General features: G+C 44.7%; 1 protein-coding gene across 1 annotated transcript in view; it reads right to left on the bottom strand.

Moving 5' to 3' along the window:
* Window positions 1-26904, bottom strand: part of Slc16a10 (solute carrier family 16 member 10) — a 113800-nt gene that overhangs the window by 7916 nt on the left and 78980 nt on the right. The window contains exons 4-5 of the mRNA XM_028768989.1: window positions 10918-11061; window positions 1013-1241 (exon numbers count right to left, since the gene is read on the bottom strand). Coding sequence (XP_028624822.1) covers window positions 1013-1241; window positions 10918-11061 — 373 coding nt within the window. The remainder of the gene's footprint in view (window positions 1-1012; window positions 1242-10917; window positions 11062-26904) is intronic.

The raw sequence follows: 26904 nt of genomic DNA, 5'->3' as shown, positions 1-26904 counted from the left end.
TTCACCTGGTGGCGTGTATCAGTGTCCCTCTCTACCACTTTTAATGGCTGAATAGTATGTATCCCTACACTGCACGAGTGATATATTTTGGGTTTTACTTCTTGGCTATGGACTGACTGGAGTCAATCTTATTATATGTAGTCCCAGCTCTCCTAGGACTCACTATGTAGGCCAGGCTGGTCTTGAACTTGCAGCTCTCCTCCTGCCTCAGCCTCCTGAATATTGATATTATAGGTCTGTACCACCACATTATTTTTATACTTATGTTTTGATGGACAGTCAAGTTCTCTCCACTAGATGTAATTTTCTTCAACCATTTTTCAAGGGGTATGTTTTCTTATGTAAAAGAAGTATAAGCTTAGAAATCTATCAGAATCTTCATTTTTATGTTTCCATGTGTCTAACATATATACTAACAGAACCGTGAAAAAGCAGAGGCTAAATGCATATCATAATGGAAGAGTATGTATTTACTATACCCAATGACCAAGTTTCAACATCCAGAATGCCCCAACAAGTAGTAGTTTGTTGGGAATGTAGCTCAGTGGCAAGTTCTTGCTTAGTATGTACAAGGCCCTAAACTTAAAAAACCCCTTCCCCTCCCCAACACACACTCGCAGAATGTTCCCCAACGAACAAACGTTTTCAATCTACTGTCAACAGATGGTCTTATTAAAAATGTGGAGACAGAAGACAGTGATGCACCTCTTTTAATCCCAGCACTCAGGAGCAGAGGCAGACAGATCTCTGGGTTCGAGGCCAGCCTGCTGTATAGAATGAGGTCTAGAATAGCCAGGGTTACACAGAAAAACTCTGTCTTGAAAAACTATCAAACAAAGAAACAAACAACAATAACAAAAACTCCAAACAAAAAAACAAACAAGAAAAATGAGATGGAGAAAGCTCACAAAGGACTGTTAATAATATATCTCACAAATAAATGAGGGTTAGGATCCAAAGTAGAAAATGCTACTAATTAGTATAATTACTATAGAAGAATTGTTATATTTACCTGCAACAGGAGGACCTACAGTCATGGGTATAGACATGAATCCAAGTAGGAATCCAATTGCCTGGGAAGCATCTTGAGGACCAACTAATTCAAAGGCAATGGGTGCCATGATGGAAATGAAGCATCCGTCAAAGAGACCCATGATGAGGCAGACAGCAATGAGGGCTCCGAAGACGCTGCACAGGGGAATCATCATGGACATCAGGCCAATGAAGAAGAAGGAGAGAACCTAGGACAGACAACGTCACGTTAACTCTGCTTTCAGGAAATAGCCCTCTTCCTCTTGCTAACACAGAATCAGCTTCCCTGAGGTCCTCTTATATTTCCTTACTATTTTCATTAGGGAACAAGAAAATAACCATTTTATGTAGTAATTCTCCTTCCCAGCCTGCACATTCTTTAGTCAGAATATATATATATATATATATATATATATATATATATATATATATATATGAATGTGCATATACGCATATAGAATAAATCTTTAGACTAGATATTATAAAGTTTAGAGAGATAATACACCTGGGTCAATGCTGTTAGTCCACATTTATTCTTCAATCACTTGATTATTTTTTAACCCATGAAACCCATTACACATTATGAGTAAATACTGCATTCCAGGAAATGGAGGGAGGAGAGTCCACAGCTTAAGGCCAGCCTGAGGTATATAGTGAGAGCCTATCTCAGACAGAAAACAACAAGCCAGCAACAGGCCCAGGACTCCAAGGGAAAAGAAAAGAAACAATTCCTGAAAGTTGTCTTCAGCCTTGGAAAATCCCCAAAGGATAATCTGATCAGAAGAAAGCTCGTGCACACAATTCCTGAATGGATAAGAAAGCTCGTGCACACAATTCCTAAATGGATAAGAAAGCTCATGTACACAATTAATTCCTGAATGGATAAGAAAGCTCATGTACACAATTCCTGAATGATCAGAAGAAAGCTCGTGCACACAACTCCTGAATGGATAAGAAAGCTCATGTACACAATTCTTGAATGGATAAGAAAGCTTGTGCACACAATTCCTGAATGGATAAGAAAGCTCATGCACACAATTCCTGAATGGGTGCTCAGAAGAAAGCTTGTGTGCACACGATAGTTCACCAAGGCACTGCTCTGATCTCTCCCCATGGGTCACTTCACTGTGAGTACAATGCTGTCCTTGTCTCACAAGCAAAGATAGTGGTGCTGGGAAAACTTAACACCTCCACGGCATGTAGACAGAGCTAGCCTAGAGCTTGTGGTCCACACGCACAGCGGCTCAGAGTGGACAGGACGCTCTTGTCAGGTGCCCTCCAGCGGGAGTTGGGCAACAAAGCAGGGAGGAGAGAGACAGAAGCCTGGGCATCACTGTGCCATCTCCTCTGATTTCCGTACTCCTCTACAGGATACAGCTGTTGTAATTTGTTTCTCTATTGCTGTGGTAAATAACAAGACCAAAGCAGCCTGTGGAGGAAAGGGTTCATTGGGCTTACACTCCAGGTAACACTCCAGCGCCAGTATGAGGACTAGATCACTCCGGTCCACTTTCAGTATGGGATGCATTCAGAGCTCAAAGAGTCACAGAACAGCAAGAGGTGCTGCCCTGTCATCCAGGCGCTACCTGCTTGTCTTAGAACTGTCAGAGTTGGGAAGCTGCAGGGGTCTGCTATGCGACAGCCCCAGAAGAGTCATTAACTAAGGCTTTGTGTCAAATCTGTAAATACATGTGTGTGTGCACAGAGGTAGATATAATCTTTGACTAGACAGTCTAGTTTAGAAAGATCATGCACCTCGGTCAGTAGCTGATGGGAAAAAGAATGGTTTCTCGAGATCAGGGGCTTTAGACTTCAGTCTTGCACCAGCTTCTGCCTGTCTCCACGCTGGTTCCCTTTCTGCAGGCTGGTATTCTAAAACTGGCTTCATTGTCATTACTCTCCTCTTGAATTTGTTACTATGGAGTGAGATCCTTGTTTCCTACATTAAGGGAAGCCAGTAGCCTGGAAGTAGGAACCTGGAAGCAGGCAGTAAAGCTGGGGACAGCCGGACGGTGCGTACTGGCTGACTCTCCTCTGGCTGGCTTAGCTACTTTTCTTATTCAGCTCATGCCCACCTGCCTAGGGACGGTGTCTCACAGTGGGCTGGGCCCTCCTCCATCAATCATTAGTCAAGAAAACGCCTCACAGCCAAGCCCACAACCTGAGGTTTCCTGGTCCCAGCCCACTCCAATTTGTGTCAAGTTGACAGAACCTATCACCACACCAAGCTTGGTTGTGCACATCAGGGAAGCTACTCACAACCTAAGGGCTCTAGGGGCACAGAATCTGAGAGGGTGGGATTCACAAGTGGCAGTTTTCAGGCTCGAGGGATAGCTCCATTGGTAAAACTCCATAAGAGCGTGAGCTCCTGAGTCAGATGCTATACAGCCACAGAAAAAGAACGGGCGTGGTGGCCAGTGGTGTGTGCTGAGAGGTTGGAAACAGGACCTCTGGAGGGAGCTGTGTCAGAAACACAGGCAGTTCCTGAAGAATGATATCTGAAACTGACCTTTGGAATGGCAGCTGTCACCAACTGCAGCACATACGGACATTGACGTAGCACTAAGAGACAGACTTAAAAACAGTCACAATCCAGGCTGGCTTTCTGACCCCGTTGTGATACACAGCTGGGTAGTTTACTGTGTAGTCTTGATATTATCATAACTGTGGATCTAAAGCACAGTGGGAACAAAAATGGGGGGAGAATAGATATTCTGACCTTAAACACACAACCTTCCTGCCTCCACCTCCAAAGCACTGAGATTACAGTGTGTACCACCAAACCCAGCTTCGTACAAACTTTCTGAAAGAAGAAAATCTTCCAGTCTCCCACTTTTAAAAAACTGAAACGTCTTTTTTTTCTCTGACCCAACATCAATGAAAGCCTAAGTGTAGTTTCACAGTAGTGAGTAAGAGACGTAAGAGTAAGGCCTGCCTGCATGTGGTCTCCATTGCTGAGATAAAACAGCCCGGCCAAAAGCAAGCTTGGGGAGGAAGGGGTTTCCGTCAGCTTACAGCCCCGCCCCACAGTCCATCATCAAAGACAGCAGAGTGCTGCTTCCTGGCTTGCTCACCGTCCCTTGCTCAGTCTGCCTCCTTATACAGCCCAGGCCCTCCTGCCCAGAAGCAGCCCTGCCCACAGTGAGCTGGACCCTCCCACATCACGCATCAAGAAAATGCCTGTCCGATGTGCCTATAGGCCAGTCTACAGAGGCATGTTCCCAGCTGAGAGTTCTTTCCCCCAAATGACTCTAGCTTGTACCAGGTTGACTTAAAACCAACACAACCAGGCTCTAGCTCCTAGGATCCTGAACAAGCAAAAGACATTCTGATGCTGGAAACAAAAGGCCTAAATATAACCAAAATGTCGAAAAGGTAGCAAGAGGCCAAAGAGTTAAGGAGTTATTTTTATCCAAAAGTTAGCCAGGTTCTGTAGACACACGATGCCTCAGCTGTCTTAAGATGCTCCCAGAAGTGACACCAGAAGCCAACGAAGCCAACAGCTCCCTGAACATCGGGCTAAAGAAAACGTCTAGTCTCTACTCAAGAAGCAGGAAGAGGTGGCAGTGATTGGGAGACACAAAGCCGACTATTCATTCATATATATATATATATATATATATATATATATATATATAGAGAGAGAGAGAGAGAGAGAGAGAGAGCTTTTTGTTCTATCTACAACTATGGAAGGAACATAGAGGGTCTTAGAAACATTTGCAGTCCAACAAAATCCAGGAAATCTAAACTATCCTAATTAATTTCTTTTGTCTTGCTTGACTTGGCTGAAATAGATCAGGCCATGTATCTAGGCTGGTCTTGAACTCACAATCTTCCTGCCTCCATCTTCTGGATGCTAGGGATTACAGGTGTGAGCTGTCATGCCTGGTTCAAATTCAATGCCCTTCGCCAGTAAAATCACAGGCCAAATTTCCAGCTACCTCACCATAAGTACAACACACACAGACACAGACACACACACACACACACACACACACACTCCCCTTATTTCTCTTCCTATGTTTTTCAATACTAATTTCTGTCAAGAAGACCAGGTCTGGAGTTTAAACTTAGCACGCAGGCAGCTAATAGCCACTTGGAACTTGACAATCTCGGACAGTATTTGGCCCACTCAATGTCACCTAATATGTTCCATGGAGCTATTAACATGATATAACGAAGTCCAGGCTCTTTAGTTTTGGTGGTTTCCCAAATTTTTCTACTTTTTTGCCTCCTAAAAATTTTTGTCTTCGGTCAGCATTTTTTGATTGATTTTTAAGGTTTACATCTGGGGCATTTCCTAATCTTTACCTAACTGCAAGACCTTTCTTCATGTTAACCTATATTAAGTTATGTTCTTTCCTTCTCAGTTATTTGGCCAAGATTTATTACTGTCGCTGCTCCTTAGGGACGTGGTATACCAATCTACCCCAGGTTGTCCTCAGACTTGGAGTCCCTTTGCCCAGCATTTTGAGCACAGCAGTACAGATGTACTACCATGCCTACTGTAAGGCTTACTAACGTGGCACTGAGCGATGGCTCAGTGGTTACGAGCACCAGCTGCACCCCCAGAGACCGGGGCTCTATTCCTGGGGCCCCCATGGCCGCGCACAACCATCTGAACTCGTTTCAAGGGATCTGATGCTCTCTCTGGCCTCAGTAGACACCAGGCATGTTTGTGCTGCACAGGTATACATGCAGCGAAAATATACATATAGAATGAAAAAGGATAAGATTTATTCATTTGATTAAATAAATTTGTTATTTTCCTTTGGGGATTGAACTTTTTAAGGTCATTCACATAGATAACACTTCCTTGGGCACTTCAGAAGAATGCCTAGTTTATTTTACCTTATTTGTTTTTTTTTAAGTTTTCTTTTTTTAAAGATTTATTTATTTTATGTATGTGAGTACACTGTCACTGTCTTCAGACACACCAGAAGAGGGCGTCAGATCCCATTACAGATGGTTGTGGTTGTTATCATGTGCTTGCTTGGGATTTGAACTCAGGACCTCTGGAAGAGCAGTCAGTGCTTTTAAGCTCTAAGCCATCTCTCCAGCCCCCTTTTACCTTATTTGTATTGAAGGAAAGTTCTCAGGAAGAAGTTGACTCCCCATACCCCACAGAAACATTCGAGGCCACCTAACTTTCAGTGCACCGATACCACCAACCAAACGGCTGCGATGCCCTCGGGTGGTGCCTAGGCCTAGGGTCCATTTCCTCCCTTCGCTTTAATCCCCCTGCCTGATGCCTTAGGAATGCTCTGCTGCTGTAAACACCTCAGCAAACATCCCCACTTGGGAGCATGGAGTTTGGAGTAACCTAATCTGTGTTCTGGAACCAAGGTCACTCCTGTTTGGCTCCAGAATACCTTACTCTTTTTGAGATGAGGGCTGTGTTTTGCATCGGCAGTGACTACGGTGATAAAAAAAAATAATGCTAGTTCCCAGTAGAGTTTATGTCCAAGCTGGTCAACTGCTGTGAGGAATAAATATTTGCTCTTTTTGTGCAGAGATTCCCAGGCCACAGGAAGCACGTCAAGGTTTGATAAATTGTCCACACAGGAGGATCAGTACTTCCTTATCATTTCCAAATAAATATTAAATATACAGAACAAATATTGATCTGTCAATACAGGAACCCGGTTTTCATTACACAAGCTTTTTCTCTTCTTCTAAGCACAGCACTGTGGGGAGAAAACACTGACTTGTTCTACTCAGACACTGGACTCCCCTGGAAGCTAAGCTCCATCTGAGCAAGCATAAGGCGTCCGTTAAGGTAGACACATAATTGGATGAAGTTAGATTCGAATGCTGCCCTTGATACGCCTATTTAACACAGTGCTTCCAGACCTGTACAGCTTTTACCCCGAGACGGTAACCCGGAGACGGTAACCTGGCTGTAACCAAGGGAGAAAGCAGCTACGTCCTGTTCATCCTGCGCTAACTGATTCTTCTGAAGCACACAGGGCCTCTGGTACATTTGAAGTGTTTCATATGGAGGGAGAGAATGGGGGAGCATGTCTGACTTTCTCTATGGAACAGGTCACATTCACAGCAGTGTCAGCCTAAACGAGGCTGCAGGGCCTCTGATTCAGTCTGGGGAAAGTTAAGTACTGGGATTCCATCTAAATATTTGGTAAACTCATCCCTCCATGTAAAAAGTTACTGATAAGTAAATGAAGGGCAGAGCTCAGACAACACTGAGCAGTGCCATCTTCTTCACAGGAAGACAGTTTACACACAGGCAGACGTGAAGAGGAGAGTTCTCTCAGCCCCTCCCACCCTCAGCCTATCCTGGACCCCACGCAGGATGAGCACAAGAGTCCCCGGGCACCTGGGTCCACACAGACGGACATGATGTCCATACGAGGAACTAGGAACTTGACAAATACCTTGGTGGGCAGGCAGGTGGGAGAGGGACCATATGTAGGTAATAAAAGTGGTGAATTCCCAAGATGGCTGACTTCTTCTTCACCCTCCAGACCCCAAGACAAGTTCAAGGCAGATCAGGACATGTTTTTGAAACAGTTATGGGCCAATTAGCTACCAACCCTAAATTATTGAAAACTATACCAACATTCTCCAACAAAGTAAAATCTCTAATCTTCGTTCTGAAGACATGGCTAACTGCCCCCTCTCTGCATCCTCCCTTCCTCCATGCTGGTCCCCCTTGCTCCGTCCAAAACTACCTAGCTTTCCCCAGCTAGGATCCTGTTCTAGGCACCCAGGGACCTTGTCTGTCCTGTTTGTGCCACTCTACCTGGGCTAATGTCTAAGAGCACAGGAAGTATTCAGAATTAATTCTACAAAATGAAAGCTGAAAATCTTCAGTACAACAGATGTCCAGAAGAGGGCACCTTGACATTAGAAATCAAACCTAACTGGTCAGCAAAATGTTAGGTAAGTATATCTACAATGAAGTATTATAAAGGGTGGAATGATTATCCTAAAATAGATAAATACTTCCATAGTATTTGAGACAGAGTCTCAAGCTGAAGCCCAGGCTGCCCTCGTGTGGCTGGCACTCCTACCTCATAAGTACTGGATCACAGGTGTGAGCCACCGTGCCCAGTGTGTGTAGGGTTGGGGGTTGGTACATGCCACAGAACACATGTGAAGGTCACAGGATGACTTAGTAGAGTACAGCTCTTTCCTTCTACCTTTCCTTAAATTCTGGGCATCAGTCTCAGGTCATCAGGCTTGAGGCCCACAGCTTTACTCAAGGAGCTACTTAAAAGCCCCCCTTCCTTGAGACAGGGTCTCTCTACATAGCCCTGGCTGTCCCAGAATATACTACGAAGACCAAGCCGGAACCCTGCCTGCATCTGCCTCCCGAGTGCTGGGACTTGAGGCCTACGTCACTGTGCCTGACTTGGCTCTGTATTTTGTAAGAGAACATAAATATGGAGGAGGCCTTGATCTTACTCCCAGCACTGGTGGGAGGAGGCAGACAGCAGCCGCCGTCTCCAGTTCCTTCTAGCTGTGTAACAGACGCTGGCCAGTGACTGTCTGCTTGGACCCACAGCAAGGCAGACTCTGTTCCTAAGTGTTCATATCCATAAGTGGAAGCAAAGAACTGTGCCTTCCTTCAAGGGCTGGGTCAAGGGCTGGAGACGGAGCGCAAGAAGCACTCGGTTCCTCAAAGTGTCAGTAATGTAACTACTTACACGCCTAACTCATCATTATTCTAGCTGAAGTGTCAGTAATGTAACTACTTACACGCCTAACTCATCATTATTCTAGCTGACTAATGGAGTTACTTTATCTGTAACACACGCCCATTCCCCGGACCTTCCTGTTCCCCCGTTTCACCTTTCATGAGGCTGCTCACACGACCTCCCATGATGAGTCCCTGCGTCTCTCTCTGGCTCTCCGTCCTTTGCATACAGTCACCTATACCCTCATTTACTCATCTGTGTGGTCACCAGTGGCCTCTAACTTCAGCCACTTCACGAGTTCCTGATGTTGCTGGTCACTGGTGTCCCTAGAAGCACTCTAGTCACCTGGTCACTCCTTTTGGTTCCCTGGCAGCCCAAGATGCTCAAGTCCCACAGTGTCTACCCACCGTCGAGCTCCAGGCTCAGCTTGGCTGTTTTATAGGCACCATACACGAATGTGGCAATTGCAGCTTGTCTTCCTTGGACTCACTGAAGTACTAGTCTCAGCGGATGATGCAACCACCTCTCCGTTAGCCAAGCGACAGACCTCAGCGTAGATAGCATAAATGGCACCGCTCTCTCTACCTTGGATTTACTGCTTGGTCCCAATGGTGTCCCCTTGTTTTTTTTTTCCTTTCTAGACCCCATCAGTAGTCTCCAATTCACATCCTGCAACGTGTCACTGCCTCTAATCCTGCTATAAAGCCCACACAGCTTGTGTGTGTTATTAGACTGACACTCCTATCTTAGTTCAGACCGTTTCACCACCCCCAAAAGAAACCATCATCTTCCCTAACCCCCAAGCCCACGCAGTTACCTTCTTAATGACCTGCCTAGTCTAGACTTTGCAGATCAACATGGCCTTTTGTAACTGTCAAGTCCTGCCCCGTTCTCCTCTGCACTTTCCTTCCATCACCAGACTGATCTTCATAAAACACTGCTCATGTCAGTGCCTGCCTTAAAACTCTGCAATGACTCGAGGTACACTGACATTTTTCGTTTTTGTTTGTTTGGCTGGGTTTTTTGAAGTGGGGGTCTTGCTGCGTAGCCCCAGCTGGCTTGTAACTTGCTATGTAGAGCAGGCTGCCCTTGAACTTGTGTTGATCTTCTTGCCTATGCACCCCCCACCTCCGGTGCTACGATTCCATGCACCATTGTGTATGGAAGGCCATAAACTTTCATGCCCATGAGTGTCTTCCTAACCTGGCCTTCCTCCAGCTATACCCTACTATTCTTCCTTTCTGCCTTTCAAGCACCCAGCTCCCTAGGTGCGCATGTGCGTGCACACACACACACACGCATGTGCACGCACGCACGCACGCACGCACATGCACACATACTCGTACACACACACACACACGAGCACACATGCACGCACACATGCACCCACGCACACACATGCACACACATCTATGGGCCCTGTGTTCTCCCCGCTTAGGACATTCTTTTCTTCTCTTCATTATCTCTGTCTCTGTCCACCTACTACCTACTCACTTACAGAAATCCACTTTTCTGTGATGCTGGAACAAACCAGGCCCGTGTGCACGCAGGGTGAGCTCTATCACTAAGTTACATCCCGGCTCCTTAAGTAGCTCTCCTGCCTTTATGCTCTTTCGATCCTCACTAAGATTCAGATTTTCCCGGGGAGCTGTTATCTCACTGAGCTGTAAGACTGTGCTATCATGTCCCCTAAGACCTTTGACTACTAACCAGGGATCACGGAATGTGCTGAGTTCTGCAGCGCCTAGCAAGCTGCGGAGCTCTGGTAAGAGAAAGACTCACTTCAACTGTGAGCTGGTCATCTATAATAATCTTGGAATTAGTATCTGTTTAAGCACACTCCATAACACCTAGCAGGCAATCTGATTACTTTGTCCTTGAAAATCTGTCTGCAAGCTGGTGACAGTGGCAAGCTCTTAAATGCAGCACTCAGGAGGCAGAGGCAGGCAGATCTCTGAGTTCAAGGTCAGCCTGGTCTGAGCCCAGAGAGGACCTGCAGGTGAACCTCCATCTATAGGGGAAGGGGAGCCCAGAGAGGACCTGCAGGTAACCTCCATCTATAGGGGAAGGGGAGCCAAGAGAGGACCTGCAGGTAACCTTCATCTATAGGGGAAGGGGAGCCCAGAGAGTACCTGCAGGTAACCTCCATCTATAGGGGAAGGGGAGCCGAGAGAGGACCTGCAGGTAACCTCCATCTATAGGGGAAGGGGAGCCCAGAGAGTACCTGCAGGTAGACCTTCTTCACACCGGGCAAATAGTCTGCGACTCGGCCAAAGAGAAGCCGTCCAACTCCCGAAGTGACGCCAATGCACATGAACAGCACCTCCTTGTTGCTTACATCTTGAAACCTTTTCTTTACGTGGTTCATCTGCAGGTCAAGAGACAGGAAGGGACACTGAGTATGGAGGAGCGACCTCACAAGACTGCAGGCATGTGTCACTAAACCGCACGACCTCACAAGACTGCATCATTCAACATCAACTGTGGGTTTTCCCTCTGCAAGGTTACTCCAACCCCCTTCAAAATTAAAATAAAGCAGATCCTGTGGTAATTCTGTGATCTAGAAAAACATATCAAGAAAATCTATCATGATTTAGCTTGCATAAAAAGAATGGTTTTTCGGAGTGTGGTGGCACACGCTGTAATCCCAGCCCTTGACAGACTAGGGCAGGATTAAGACTGCAAAGCCATCCTGGCTGCATAGTACAATCCAGGGCAGCTTGGATCATGCAGCAAGACTTTGACTCAGAAGACCACAATTTCAAAAGATGAGTTATTACTATAATTATTATTTTAGTAAACAAATCAGCACACACTAACAACGAGCCAGTGTTCAAAGGAGACAGGAGACCTGGAATATTGCCTGCGCCCTGGAAGATGGCTAAAGGTCATCTTCGGAGTTTTATTTCTTCTGGGAACCAGAACAAAACTGATGCCCTTGCAGTACATTCTACCAGAGCTTCTTACATGAAGGTGTAAGCTCCGTGTGGTATGTCAGTAAATACAGATAACAAACAATTTATAGTGCTCAGATCTCTTAGACTGCCAGATCCAAGCTGTGGTCCTAGCTCAGCAAGCCCCATGGCTGAGTATGTTTTAGGATCTCGGTTTGTCTACAATAAGGAAATAGCAACAGCATCTATTTCAAGGGTGGTTATAAGGATCAAGTAAAACATATGCACAGAGAACTTAAGAGTTGGGACAGACTGAAGCACCTGCAGAGCGTATGCAAGCCCTAGGCTTAGCCAATGCTAGCACCATCTTGGAGGAATAGCGAGCATACGGTTAAGGAACGGATATTTGGTTTGGCCACCCTTTATACACAGGATCTTTTGGATACTGGCTGTGCTGGAGTAGCGATGGGGGAGGGGGAATAAAGGATATTTCTCTCCTCGTAAAGGCCAGTAAAGCAGGGTCTATGGTAACCTGCGCCACAGATAGCTGGGAAGCATATTTTGTTTGACTTTTCCTTTTGACCCTAGCATTCATTGTCCCTTATAAACTAACCATCCACTGGAGTTCTAGGAGACTGCAAGCAAATTTCCTACCAAGCTCAACGGCCCAAGTAACTAATGTGGCAGAGGGGAACTGGGATATCTCATTTCTCTTCATTAAAAATTGGTCACCGGGACTGGAGAGATGGCTCAACAGTTAAGAGCACTGGCTGCTCTTCCAGAGGTCCTGGGTTACATGGCAGCTCACAGCTGTGTCTAACTCTAGTCCCAGGTGACTGATACCCTCTTCTGACCCCTGTAGGCACGCACACAGCACACAGAGATACATGTAGCCAAAACACCCAAATATATAACAATAAATAATTAAAATTTTTAATTGAAAAAATAAAAATTGGTAATTTTTAAACTTCTCTGTTTTCACACTGCTTCAGAATAATCTTCCTAATTAGGGCTTTAGTCTCACCAAAAGCTGCTCGTTACAGCCTACAGCCTACATCCTGTATTCTGTCTGCGGCCAAAGTTCCCCGTAATCTGTCACTGATCTATCTTTGTGTGCTCATTAACTCCTGCTCCTGGGCTCAGATGTCTTCTGAGCCTGTGAAAGGCGAAGCAGACGTCTGCAGAGAAAGGCACACCTCCAGGGGCCGTTACTACCCACACTGTTGACTCTTCCTCCTAGAATTTTTATTTTAAAAAAAGTAAATTTAGAAGTAATATAAAATGTGGGTCTTGTGTAGAACCCACATTTTATAGGCTGTGTTAGCACCTAACATTAATTTAGAACACCGTGAGACCCAATGCTATATAAGCCTAACAGAACTTGGCTGCGAACTGCATTAGGCCAGCTTTGACCTCAGCCTCAATCCCAGCCAGCCCCGTAGGAAAGGGTTGTGACAATGTCCACCCCAGTTGCTACTCGGTTCTCCCTCTCCACTGTGCCCTCAGCTTTGTAACTTTTGCTATTGCTTACCGCGGTTTTTCACACCTCCAGTCTCCGCTGTGTCTCTACACAGCCTTGCTACATTCTCTGGGCACTCTTTCCCATGTTAACTAGGAGTCCCTGGGGCCTATTTCAGAGACCCTCAAAGTCAGTCAGCACAGCTCATACTGAGTTCACCTGCCCCTTACAGTTGCTCGCTTACGGTTTGGTTTGCAGTATTATCGGCTCACCGATAGCAGTGAAAACCCAACAGAAAGGAAATCTTAGGTTACTCCAGCTCCTCTCTGCAGGTCAGAGCACCACCAAATGTAACGGTCTTCCGGCTAAGTGGCTCACACACACTTCCTTTGGTCTGTGTTCCCTGTGCTCAGGCTCCTGTCCCTCCTTACCTGGACACTCTAGCAACCATCTAGCATGCTTTTTGCTTGAGCCCCGTTCCTAAGTCTCCTAAACTCACAGTTGAAAGCTTGCTTCTAGGCTTACCCTCCCTTGGGGTTTACAGCCTTTAGACTACAGTGCAAACTCCTCATTTGACAACAACCCCTACTTTGCTGCTGTAGCCTCAACTGCTCCTTTAGCTATACCATCCTCTCACTGTAAGGTGTGACTGCACTGAGATCAGCCAAGTCTAACCTGGCATGTGCTCAGTACACACGCCGAGAACCACAAGTCACCGGGGAGGGGAGACATATAAAACAGCCTAATAGTGAGTGCCTGTTAAGAGAGTACTTCAGCTGTACGGTTAAGTAAAATATTAAATCGTCTCATTTTATTTCTTTTTTACTTTTTCTTTACTGTAGCTAACTTAAACTTTTCTAGTTTAAATCACACAGTGGTTTGAATTGCATTACCGAAGGATTCCCTTGTAGTTGCAAGCACATGACAGCCACTGCTGAAGGAACCAGGAGCTTGCAAAGCTAAACAAGGGTCTCATTCTGGAGGAAAACAGCCCAGTGCAGGACAGATGTGCTGTGATGGGGTGCATGTTCTCGGGGTTTCTTCAGGAAAACTTACGAAGCACCCAGTGGATCTGTACCTTCTCCGCCCCACGCCGCGGAGGAAGTCAGAGCCTCCGTGTGCTGAGCGAGTGTTTACCTAGCTCACCGCCAGTCTCCTCTCAGAACAGCTTTCACAGAGGCTGCTTAATACTCCTAAGACTGAGTTTGTCAGTCACTCTTCTGATGAGACTAAGAATAGGAACCTAATAAATTTCTACCACTCTGAGTTTTTTACCTTCCCCCCAATCTACTTTGTAATCTTTGTAAGAAATAATAAGATGAGATATTTGATTCGTTTGAAAGAGGCTAGGTAATGTGAGTGTGAAGTACACAGAATTCATTCATGATCGGTCACCTGGTCAGTCATCATGAAACCCACTATTCTGTACAATGAATATACACTAATAATTTTTAATATTTTTACTTTATTTAATATATTATATTTTATTTTCTACATTATTTTATTTATTAAATTTAATAAATTGCAATTTTGCCTTGATTAGAAATTTAGTTCTTTAATGATAAAGGACACTACTACATCAAATTTGTATCAGTATCACATGAATAAAAAAAAGGACATATACTTCTAAAACTTCTTCCCTACATGCCCCTCCAGAACTTCAAACTAAAAGTCTGTTTGGTTACTAGGTGAGGGACTGTACAGGACAGGGGATTCCATGCTGTGGGTGCTGGGTCTCTGTGTCCTTCCGCACTGAGGCATCAGCACCAAGTAGATTTGGCTCAGCCTCCAGGATGGCTGCTGTCTGGCCTATGGCTTTCTGCCTCCTCTCAGCCTCTGGATACAATCACGTGCTCCGTTTAACAGAAAACACGGCATAGGGCCAAGCTGGTATTTCTAATACTCATATGGGCAGAGACAGAAAGCTAAAGAACAAACACTTTCATACTTACCTAACTCATTTCTAAAGCAAACAGAGAGCTTATACTAGAGCCTAGTGTGTATTCAGGCGATATTACTTTGGGATCAGTTGTTTAAAGTTAACTTTACTGGAGGGAGGGGTGGTCCGTGATAGAACAAGTTTAATTTGTAACAACAATAACTAAATCTTCTTTTTGAAAAGGGGTCTCACTGTGTGAGATTGGCTGGCCTTGAAATTTCCATGCTGCTAGCTTGGCTTAAAAACAAAACCTCTTTTACTGTGTGTATGTGTGGCAGGAGAGACGGTGCTCACATGCATACCACAGCATATGTGTGGATGTCAGAGGACAGCTTCCAATGGTGAGCTCTCTCCTTCTACCACATGGGTTCTAGGGGTGGAACCCAGCTCACCAGGCTTGGGGAAAGCCCATCTCCCTGCTTGGGGACAAGCACATCTCCCCGCTGAGCCATCTCGCTGGGCTTCAGCTTCAGGCGTCATCTGAACATATCAGTATCTTTACGGCAGAAGCATCTGTCTTACTAAGTGCTGCTGGCAATATCTTGAGCATCACTTGCTCGTGAAACATTCCTCCATCATTCAAGTGACAACAGCATTTGCTGACACAGAAGCTGGCTTTGCACTGTGTGAAACCTTCCGTTTTGATAGTCAAAGACAACCAAGAACTCCTACCATAGACATGCACTCATTTTATATCCATGAGCAACAAGACCGAGCTCTCCAGCCCACCCTCCTCTAACCTTCTTCAATGTGGACTAAACAGTGGGTCCCTGTTACAATCAATGGCATTTTACTGATCAGACAACTGAAGGCAAAATTGATCCTGTTTTTTTTTTCAAAGCACATCTTATGAAAATCAGCCACCACACTAGAATAGCCTCTCTGCACCCCTCCCTTCACCTCTCCCCCAGGGGAGTCACAGTACAAGACAAACAGGGATGGAGAAAACACAGCAGAATGCTTTGGCTCTCAGATACTTAGGCATAAAGGAAAACTAAATGGATAGCCACTGTACAACCCAGTGGTGCTACAGCAGAACCCAGTAATTACACATACCTGCAAACCACAAACGCCTTAGGTCAGAAAGGTCCAAACACTCTCCTCACTGGTGTCATTCGGCTCTGAAACAAGATCACTAGCTATCACAGACCCTCCTTCACACACACACACACACACACACACACACACTCACGCACGCACGCACGCACGCACGCACGCAAAGGGCATAAGTACCCTTTGTCCACACTCTTCCATATACTGTTTATATAACACACAAAGAATGGGATAGAAGAATTTTAGTGCATATAAGTTAAACTATATATTGTTGAAGAATAAAGAATAAAATTACTGAAACCCTTCAAAAGAGAAGAAAAAACAAAAACAATCTGGACAGTGGACTTGAAGCAACAAGTGACTGGCTCACTATGAAGTGTTAGCAAAGGCAGTGTGGGGAGGTCAGAAAACACAGAGCAGCTCCGGAGGACACTGCCGGCTGGGAAAGGAAGAAGAGTCTTTAAAAACCGCAATGGAAGGACAAAAGAACTAAACCCCCAAATGCTGCAACTTCTGTCGCCTACAGCTGTCACTGCTCATTGTGCTCTCTGGAAAGATGACGAGATTCTGGTCACCGTTTGTCATGGTTTGCCAGGTTTGTGGCAATTTTGATTTCTTGGTCATCTATCTGTCCTTGCCCCTGAGATGTACATCATCAGGCTGAGAAGAACAGGTAAGCATGTACATTTGCTCAGTTTCCAGAATGAATCCTTTGTGGGGAAGAAAGCCTGTGTGTCTAGCTTGCACGGTTCATCTAAAACCGGGCTAGGGAATGCTTTCAACTGTTTGAGTGATTCTGGAATTCAAACGGGCTTTAACTCTCTGCTTCCAAGGAGGGATTGTATGTCTCCTTGCTGCTGTCTACACCAGAGATCACCAACATGAGCCTGCTGGTTCTTGTTTGCATGTGGTTGAGAGTAATTTCTAAAAATACATTCATCTTGCTGGGCATGGCGGCACACACCTGTATCTTAGTACTTGGGAGAGACAGAGGCAGGAGAATTGCCACAACTTCAAGGCCAGCTTTGTCTACTTAGTTTCAGGCCAGTTATGGATATAGTCCTTGTATTAAAAACCTAGACTAAGGGGCTGAAGAAGTGGCTCAGGGGTAACAGGACTACTTGCTCTTGCAGAGGACCTGGGTTCAGTCCCCAACACCCACATGGTGGCTCACAACCATCAGTCACTTCAGTCCCAGGGGATTTTTGATGCCCTCTTCTGACCTCTCAGGCACCAGGTATACAAATGGTACAAAGTCATACATGCAAGAAAAACACTCATACACAGAAAACAAGTGAACCTAACAGAAAAATAAATTTAAAAATTAAAAAAAAGTATGTGTATCTCCATCTAAAATGTTAGAAAGCTATCCCGTAATTCTAGAAGGCCATGCAGCTTAAATATATTTTCTTTTTAACTGAACGTAGCATGAAGAAGAGGCACAGTTCTACTTTATGGTCTAAGCCATCCCCAAGCTCGAATTCTTCTGCTTCCTGAGTTCCAGAAGTAGAGCCAGCACTATTCCTTTAACAGGCAAAAATCAAAGAAAAGAACCGGGCCCCTTTAAAAAACAAAATAAAATAAAACTTGTACCTTTGAAAGGGAGTAGAAACCCTGCTAAGAGTCGTTAATAGTTAATCTCAGAATTAGTCACAAAGCCAAACTTTAAGCTACCCTTTGGCTTCAAAGCTGAATTGTCAGAAATCTGAATGGAACAGGCTTAGTGTTTCTTTTTTACAAACCTGTTTTCTCAATCTTTGTTTTTGCTTTTTTAAAAAGAAAATTTAGAGGTAAATTAAAAAGAAGTTTGGCAAAAGCACTACATACCAGTAAGCTAGCCATGTGAAGTGGGTACACAGGCGGGCCGCAGTTAACTGCAGAAATGTCTTCTGATAATATTAAGCCTCTTATACCAAAACACTGAACTAGAACTTTATGGACAGAGTAGGACAGCCAAGGATCTGATAAGCCACAAAATGTCAAATTGGTCTATTAAGTCGGACCAACTGTACTTGAGACCGACACACAGACATGCTGAGAGGGAAGCCCAGCTCACTCGCCACCACTTTAACCACTAACATCTTTAGGTTGCCAGGGAGTTGTTTTCAGATTCTGAGTAGCTGCTACTGCTTCCTCAGCAGCTGACTGGGATGAAAGCTGACCTTTGGCCTGCCAGGACTCCAGAAGGCATCTCTGCTGATTCTGTTTGTTTTTTTAAACAACCACTCTTTCCATCTCATTAAAATGGGTTTCCATGGTATTGATAATGACACAGCACCATTAAGACAGGAAAAACAACCAGAAAAAAAAAAGCTTTCTGGAATAAAGATCACTTAATAGATTACTTAATAAATTACTTAATGGGTGGAAAAGAAGAGGATTTTTTTTAAAGTCCAATTTTGAAAACATTTTCTAACTAAACATTTTTCTAAAAGCACTTGCTATTTTCCCCTGCTACACACACACACACACACACACACACACACACACACAAATATATTTCTTTGACAGCATCAGTTAGATAATATCAAGATTCAGTAAAATTTAGAATTTCTGGTTGAATAATTAACCAAACCCAATTTGGATTCAGATGCTAGTTAAATGGCCTTTAGTTTTATTAGAAGGGGTACACTACTTAGCACTCGAATGCCTGAGGGTCTATCTCCAGCACTGCAGGAAAATGATAACCTTGGATTTAAATGATCTTGAATTTCAGAATTTTAAAGAAGACTTTATCTTACAATAGAAAGTAGACTAGGGTTTTAAAGTAAGTTGTTATTGCTTACTCTGTCAGTGTCTATGCCAGCTATTTGACAGAACCAAACAGAAGCAAACACTCTAGGCTGGTCCAGTCACACACACTGTATGTAGCCCTTGCCCTTGGAGGCTCAAGCAGTGAGATACAGAGCTTTATCCCAGCCTGAGTAATGCAGGCCGTCTCAGAGGGAAATACCACCACCACCATTTCTAGTTCTTTGTGAATAATGAAAGGTGTTTAGCCATTGATCCCAGCCAGCTCTGATTTTGACTCAAAGAGTTTCTTCTTTGACATCCGTTCTCAGCACATCAGGTTCACTCTAGGATTCCCAGTTCCTAGCTAGCGCACAGGAACACAATGGGTTGTGAGTTCAGTGTTAATCGCCAGATTATCATATAAACCCTTCAAATTAGTTCTAGTTCCCCAGGAATGACCAAAGATTCATAAATACTGTTAGCTATTAAAGTACTATTTACTTAAGGCTTCGGATTTAGAAGTTAGTTCTTACTGAGTAAGCTGTTTTTCCTTCCGTTCTTGGCTAACGTTTGGTGTGATTCAGCTGGTTTGGAGTGTCGCTCTGTACAAAGGCTGGCTCTGAATCTGCGGTCCTCCTGCAGCTTCCCAGGAGCTGACTACAGACATGCGTCCTCACTAGCTGCTTTCTAGGAGTCTTCCCCCAGCTGGGCCTCCAGCTCTTACCTTGCTTGTCCCCCGCCCCAGCTCTACACATTACCATTCTAGGTCTCCCAGGTATGATCTGATACTGCAGATACTCCATCTACATGGAGAGCACTTTCCTTCTCAGCCTGCATTAGTTCACCAAGCATGATGTCATTCAGTTTCGTGTATGTTGTAGCATAGAACCAAACATTACATTTTTTTATAACTTTTCGCTAATGTTAGAGGTTCAACTTTTGAATTTTTTTAACTTATTTGATAGAGCGCCTGCCTGGCTTGTGTGATGCCTTGGGTTCCATTGGCTCCATTCCCAGGACCTCTAATCCCAGTGTCCAGTCAATACACAGACAGGAAGCTTGGGAGTTCAGTCATCTCGTGCCACATAGTCCCAGACCAGGTTGAGATACACAAGACCCTGTTTCAAAACATCAAGAGAAAACCCCAGTATGTGCAGAGGCAGAATACTCTGGAAGAGCAAGGGAAGCAGTGGGTGGGACCCTGCCTGGGACACAGGACACAGGGAAGCAGTGGGTGGGACTCTGCCTGGGACACAGGACACAGGGAGGCAGTGGATGGGACTCTGCCTGGGACACAGGACACAGGGAAGCAGTGGGTGGCACTCTGCCTGGGACACAGGACACAGGGGAGCAGTGAGTGGCATTCTGCCTGGGACACAGGACACAGGGAAGCAGTGGGTGGCACTCTGCCTGGGACACAGGACACAGGACACAGGGAAGCAGTGGGTAGCACTCTGCCTGGGACACAGGACACAGGACACAGGGAAGCAGTGGGTGGGACTCTGCCTGGGACACAGGACATAGGACACAGGACACAGGGAGGCAGTGGGTGACACTCTGCCTGGGACACAGGACACAAGACACAGGGGAGCAGTGGGTGGCACTCTGTCTGGGACACAAGACACAGGGGAGCAGTTGGTGGCACTCTGCCTGGGACACAGGATTTCTGTGAAGATTAAAGTGGTGCAAAGCTGAGATAGTTGTCTCTGGAGGAAGAGGGGGACAAGGTATTACGGGATTCCTCATCCTGGGCAACTCTAACCTCAGGGTCAGAGAAGGGCTTGGGGCTGAAGAGTGGAGAAGGTAGACCCCAGAGACACAGTTGTGTGTGAGGAACCAAAATCTAGCTAACAAACTCCCTCTGAGAAAAAACCAGGATGGACAAAGACAGGATTAGTGAAAGCCCTGAAAGCAGGAGCGTTACAAAGACAGCCATGTGCTCACATAAACAGAGAAATGATCAAGCAAGCGGCCGGCCTAGACTTATAACTGACGACATTATAATGAATCATAAATTCAACCATTAATACATAACAGCATGTTGGTTTTTGGGGGCTTGTGAGGTTTTGTTTTTAAGGTTTTTAATGTTTTACTATGTGGCCTAGAACCCATCACACACACACACACACACACACACACACCTTAACCTCTTAAGTGCTGGAATGGCCGTTGTGTGCCAACATTTTAAATTGCATGGTTGTGTGCTCGGGCCAAGAGGAGCCCAGACATCTTAGTCTGGTTGCTGGGCTGTGATCACCCTGGTTGTGGTCACCCTGGCTGTGGTCACCCTGGCTGTGGTCACCCTGGCTGTGATCACCCTGGCTGTGGTCACCCTGGCTGTGGTCACCCTGGCTGTGGTCACCCTGGCTGTGGTCACCCTGGCTGTGGTCACCCTGGCTGTGGTCACCCTGGCTGTGGTCACCCTGGTTGTGGTCACCCTGGCTCTGGAAGCAGCCAGGAGAAGGGGCAAGGCCTAGGGGTGGATTTTACTTGAGCAAGACTGTAGTTTCAGCCGGGCAGTGGTGGTGCATGCTTTTAATCCCAGCACTTGGGAGGCAGAGGCAGGTGGATTTCTGAGTTCGAGGCCAGCCTGATCTACAGAGTGAGTTCCAGGACAGCCAGGGCTACACAGAGAAACCCTGTCTCGAAAAACCAAAAAAAAAAAAAAAAGACTGTAGTCTCTTTAAAAGGAAATGCATTCATTAGTGTTGTTGTGTGTGCATCATATGTGGGTAGGTGCACATGCTACAGCACACATGTGGAAGTCAGTACTACTTGGAAGTCACTTCACTCCATCCACCCTGTGCGTAGTTTGGGGATTAGAGGTTGACATGGCAGGCACCTTTACTCTCTGCGCCATCTTGCTGGCCCCATTTGTAAATCTCAAATGTTCTAAATTTGGAACTAATCTAAATCTTACTAACTTCTTTTTCTATAAGATGAAGATAAAATTTTTAACACTTTGGGAGAGGGCATTGGTTACATATCAAAGAATAAAGAAAAACCACTGAAGCAATCAAGTATTATTAAAATGTAAAGTATATAAGCTCAACTTGAAATCTATTTTAAAAATAATTCATGCCAGGCATGTGCTAGACAGGGGCCTGCGGCAGCAAACAGGAGACTGACACCTAGGAATGTGGACACCCTCTCTCCTCTATCCGCACCTTCTTCCCACTTCCTGATATACATGACACTTCCCCACAGAAGTCCCCAGTTTACTTCTGTAGACAAAATCCAGTTTTCTCCAGCCTTTCCCATGTTGACATTAAATACACCAGACGACTCAAAAGCTGAACAAAACTATACTCCTGCAGTACTTCACTTTTAGATTAGATCGTTTTAAACACATGTGGACCCCTTTTCACTATAAATCTTAAATCATTTAGAGGATGGGGTCTGCTTCCTAGGGATGCTTTGATGGCAGAGCAAACCATGAATTATTTCAAAGACTACTGTAGAAGTAGCTGTGATATTTACTCTGGCCAGCCACAAACTGAGGCACATGACAAACTTGTTCTGCCTTGCTAAAAGTAGCAGGTCTCTTTTAATTTTTATGTTTACTTTTTTTTTTTTTAAGTCAGATGCAGATATAGCCCAACCTAGCCTTGATCTGATCTCTGCTTCTACCTCCCAAGTGCTGGGATAACAAGCGTGTTCAACCAGCCTGCCGACAGGCCTGCTTTAACCTAGGTGTAAGCAGTATGTCTTCTAGATCCCACATTTATTGATCATGCCTTCCCTTCCTACTAAGTTCTTATACTGTGGATTAGTTTATTTTCCAAATTACTCCTTTCAAAAAAAAATCCCAAGCTCAACGTGTTTTGATGACTGCTTTGTGAATATGCAACTTCACCATTAATAAGTCACAGTAGACACAATAAAGATTCTTAGTTTCCTCAAGCAAGAGAATGCTGGAAAATACTGCCTATGTCATTAAGCTAAAAAAAAAAAAAAAAGAAAAGAAAAGAAAGAAAAAAGAAAAATAGCAGGAGGCAAATTGGCACTAACCTGAAAAGTCAAATTGCAGCAGATGTTGAGATCTGAAGGAAAATAAATGCAAGGTTAGAAAAGATGGAAAAGCAAAGACGGCACAGACACCACTGGAAAATGCAGCAACACAGCAAGAGGCCAGTCACGTAGTAACCAGTGAGAAGTGGGCAGTACTAGAGATTTCTAGAAGACTTCACATACACGGAGGAAACATGGTGCTTGAATCCTAGAGTGACTAAGATTTTGAAATTTCAACATTCATCTTTTTAATACAATACACAAGGGAAAAACTAAGTTGCTTAAAGGATTTTTTTACCTTTGTCTGGCTTTAAAGACAGACTACAGAAATTCTATGTCCTAGACATCCCAAGTCATCTAAATCCTAGTAGGACACACAGAATGTCCTTGTGTCATAACGCTCTCTCCAGTAGACACTGTATCCACTCACGCCTGATACCCCCACACCGGGAATGCTGGAGGCACACAGCAGGCACGCTGGATTTGTTCAATGCTTGACTGCTTGAATCTGTTTAACTAAGTTGTAATTAAAACAAGTCACACATAGACAAGGACAAATGACCCTGACAGGATGGAAAATCTATCCTAAGTATGTTTTAAAACCAGTGTAGAATAGAACCTTGCAACCTGTGAGCAAAATGAAACTTTTGTGTCCTTAAAGCCCTCGTCTAACAGTGAGAGGCAGTGGTAACAGTGGTAACGGTGGTAACGGTGGTAACAGTGGTAACAGTGGTAACGGTGGTAACGGTGGTAACAGTGGTAACGGTGGTAACAGTGGTAACGGTGGTAACGGTGGTAACAGTGGTAACGGTGGTAACGGTGGTAACAGTGGTAACGGTGGTAACGGTGGTAACAGTGGTAACGGTGGTAACGGTGGTAACAGTGGTAACGGTGGTAACAGTGGTAACAGTGGTAACAGTGGTAACAGTGGTAACAGTGGTAACAGTGGTAACAGTGGTAACAGTGGTAACGGTGGTAACGGTGGTAACGGTGGTAACGGTGGTAGATGTTGCTACCCTCAGGAAGAGCTGGTGCCTGGGTAGAGTCAGGAAATTTAAGTATAGCTAGGCATAGTGGTGCACAACTTTAATCCCAGTACTTGGAGGGCAGCATGGGCATCTCTATGGCCAGGCTTAGCTACACAGTGAGTTGCAGGACAGGCAGGAATACATAGAGAAAATATCTCAAAAACAAAACAAAACAAAACAAGAAAGAAAGAAAGGGATAGGGAGAAAGAAAAGAAGAGGAAGGAGTGGAAAACAAGATTCTCAGAACCCACAGTGGAAAGAGAAAACCCACTCCTAAAAGTTATCCTCTGACCTGCATTTGCACGGTGCGAGCATGCGACACAGACACAATGAACGAACAAGCAAATAGAAGGGTCTTATTGTGAGCCTTGTGTTCTCTGGAGAGATGGCTCACACGACAACCTGAGATCTGAATATATCCAGAAAAGAAGAACAAGGCAACTGTTACTAGCAACACTGAAGAACTGGACCATCTGCTGTGTTAGCCAGGACAAGATGAAAGCATAACTTCATTCCTGACAACCCCATTTCCGGTGTGCGCATTTACAGGTAGGCTGTAATAGGGTTCTATTTTTCCCATATATTTAAAAAACAAACAACAAAAACAAGAGAAAATATTATACTCTGTTCCGTTACTTCCATGAGAATTTTGCCAAGTAGTTAAGCTTTCTGAGCCTTGGTTCTTTTTCCTGTTCTACACAGCAAAAGCAGCAGACAATTATATAGCCTGTACAATTCCTGTTACATATTTCTGGAAAGCATTTAAATATTTTATTTAAGAGTCAAGCTCTTCAGAGCACCCAGATTAATTCTTGGCTAGTCCATGCAGCAGTGTGAAAACCCTGAGCACACTGTCTAACAATCCGGGTTCTCCTCTGGCCTGGCCAACTGGAAGCCCTGGTGCTGGGGACACATTTCAACAGGGTGGAAAGCAAATGTTAATAAAAACAGGGGCTTAAAACAGAAATGTGGAAAAACAGTATCAGTCAATGTTCTATTTGTTTAGAGCCCATTGGCTTAGAGCAAATCCTTGCATGGCTCGGAGAACAGACATGCAGGACTAACTAAACTGTGCGCTGAAGCCTGGGTCCTGCAGCTGCTCTTGCAAGCCATGCTACGCCAAGAATCTGCTCGGCTGACGTGGCTGCACATAGCTGGGTTGCATAACTGTCCATGTTTCAATTTCATGCCTCCAAAGTGAGCTTTCTCTCCCCAGTGTGTTATGAGGGAATATAAAGCTCCTGTCTACAAGCAAGGGGCCAAGTGGGGCAGGATGGAAAGGTATAACAGGGACAGAAAGGGGGAGCCAGCAGAGGAAAACAGAAACAGACAGCCGGGGAACGAAAGCTTTCAAACTCTCTTTGGGTGTCAAGGATTCGCTGCGGCTCTAACTCATAGGAAGGCTAGTTTGCCTTCTGTTCTGTACTCCTGAGTTAGTGATTGCCGATGGCAGGAGCTTGTCAAAAAAGATGTCCTGTAACTTGGGAGTTAAGGTAAAACTGGCGTAAACAGAGTCTCAGTTTAAACAACTTTCTCCACTGTCCAAAGCCTCCTGGTAAATCAAGCAAAAGCAGGAGAGGTGCTTCAGACTCAGATTTCTAACCCTCTTCACCCGGTATCCTAACAATGCATCTCCAGTTTATATAAAAAGTGTGAGAAGATCCTACCTCGGTAGTGCAACATAGGAACCTGCGAAAATTATGATGTTAATGGAAGGACTTGCAGCATGAGCAAACATCTGTATTAAGGTATTTAATTAAGATTAATATTAATTAAAATCTGTTACTACCCACAAGCATGACACATTTTAACAAGTAAAGCCTAATGCATATTTAAATACAGATAGATAGATAGATAGATAGATAGATAGATAGATAGATAGATAGATCGATCCAGGTGAAACCACTTTCTAGTCCTGCAGGCCAGTGAGCTCAGATAAATGTAGGTGACTCTAAACTGAGGCCCTTTACTTTCTTGCATTCTCTTACAATGGTTATTTGTTAATTAAATTTAGGCTAAGTATCTTACTACATACACTTGTATGTGTTCATTGTTGTTTTGTTATGGCTAACATTTATTGCAGAAAATAAAACTGAACATAAAGTACTTAGAAGCTCATATTCTGCTTGTGGCGGCTACGGAAAGTAACTTTATAAGGATTTAGTTTTCTCATATTCAGATGAACTGTCCATCAGAAGAGGATCTGGGGGTTAGGAATAAGGTCACATAGGTCCTCCTATTCTGTCACTTTGGAACAAGAGCTAGTTCCCCTTTTCTCTGGTTGCAAACCATGCCCCAAGCATTAGGATAACTAGGTGATCACTGCCTGTGTTCTGACGGGAGAGGAAACTGCAGGACAAATAAAACAGGGATCACCCTAGTGTGGCCAGAGAGTAGCTCCAGACCGATTCACAGAGTGAGCCAGGGCTTTACCACCCCACATTTGGTAACCCGGTTCCAATCTCTGTTCTGAGCCTAAGTCAGTGAACGTCACCAACACAGCCCAGCTTTGCAGACCCATCCTGAGTTCTGTGGCCTCACTGCCCTGACTGAAATGCTAGCTGGCTTCGGAAAATGTTTCATGCAACCCACTCTGCATGAGTTTGATCAGAGCCTGCTTCTAGGGAAACCATGGAAAGATAAAAGACGGTTTCTCCCACGTGCATGGTTCTGCACCACGTGATCTGGCTGGAGCTGAGGGAACCGATCTGCTCAGCTACTCAAGTGTCCCAGCCGTGCAGTACCCACGACACACCCTGATAACATCTGGCTCTATCCAAATCGGAACAGTATCTCTTAAAGAACTACATACCCTTGGAGTGATTCTAGTTTAATAGTACAACTTGTTTATTCCCAATTACAAGTGGACTTAGGAATCCACTTTATTGCCCTGTCAGCAGACAAATGATCTGCCATCTGACAGGATATAAATGGGCTATCTCTACCAGGTCAAAGTTTCTTTGGGGACTATCTGCCACAAAAACAATCTATTTATATATTAACACACATTTTTCTTAAAAAAGAAAAATGAAAGAAAAGGAAGGAAGGAAGGAAGGAAGGAAGGAAGGAAGGAAGGAAGGAAGGAAGGAAGGAA

The sequence above is a fragment of the Grammomys surdaster genome, unplaced genomic scaffold (genome assembly GCF_004785775.1).
Source record: "Grammomys surdaster isolate TR1022 unplaced genomic scaffold, NIH_TR_1.0 190, whole genome shotgun sequence".
Classification (NCBI taxonomy): domain Eukaryota; kingdom Metazoa; phylum Chordata; class Mammalia; order Rodentia; family Muridae; genus Grammomys; species Grammomys surdaster.
Note: the sequence above shows the minus strand (reverse complement) of the source record. Positions and strands in the feature narration are given on the sequence as shown.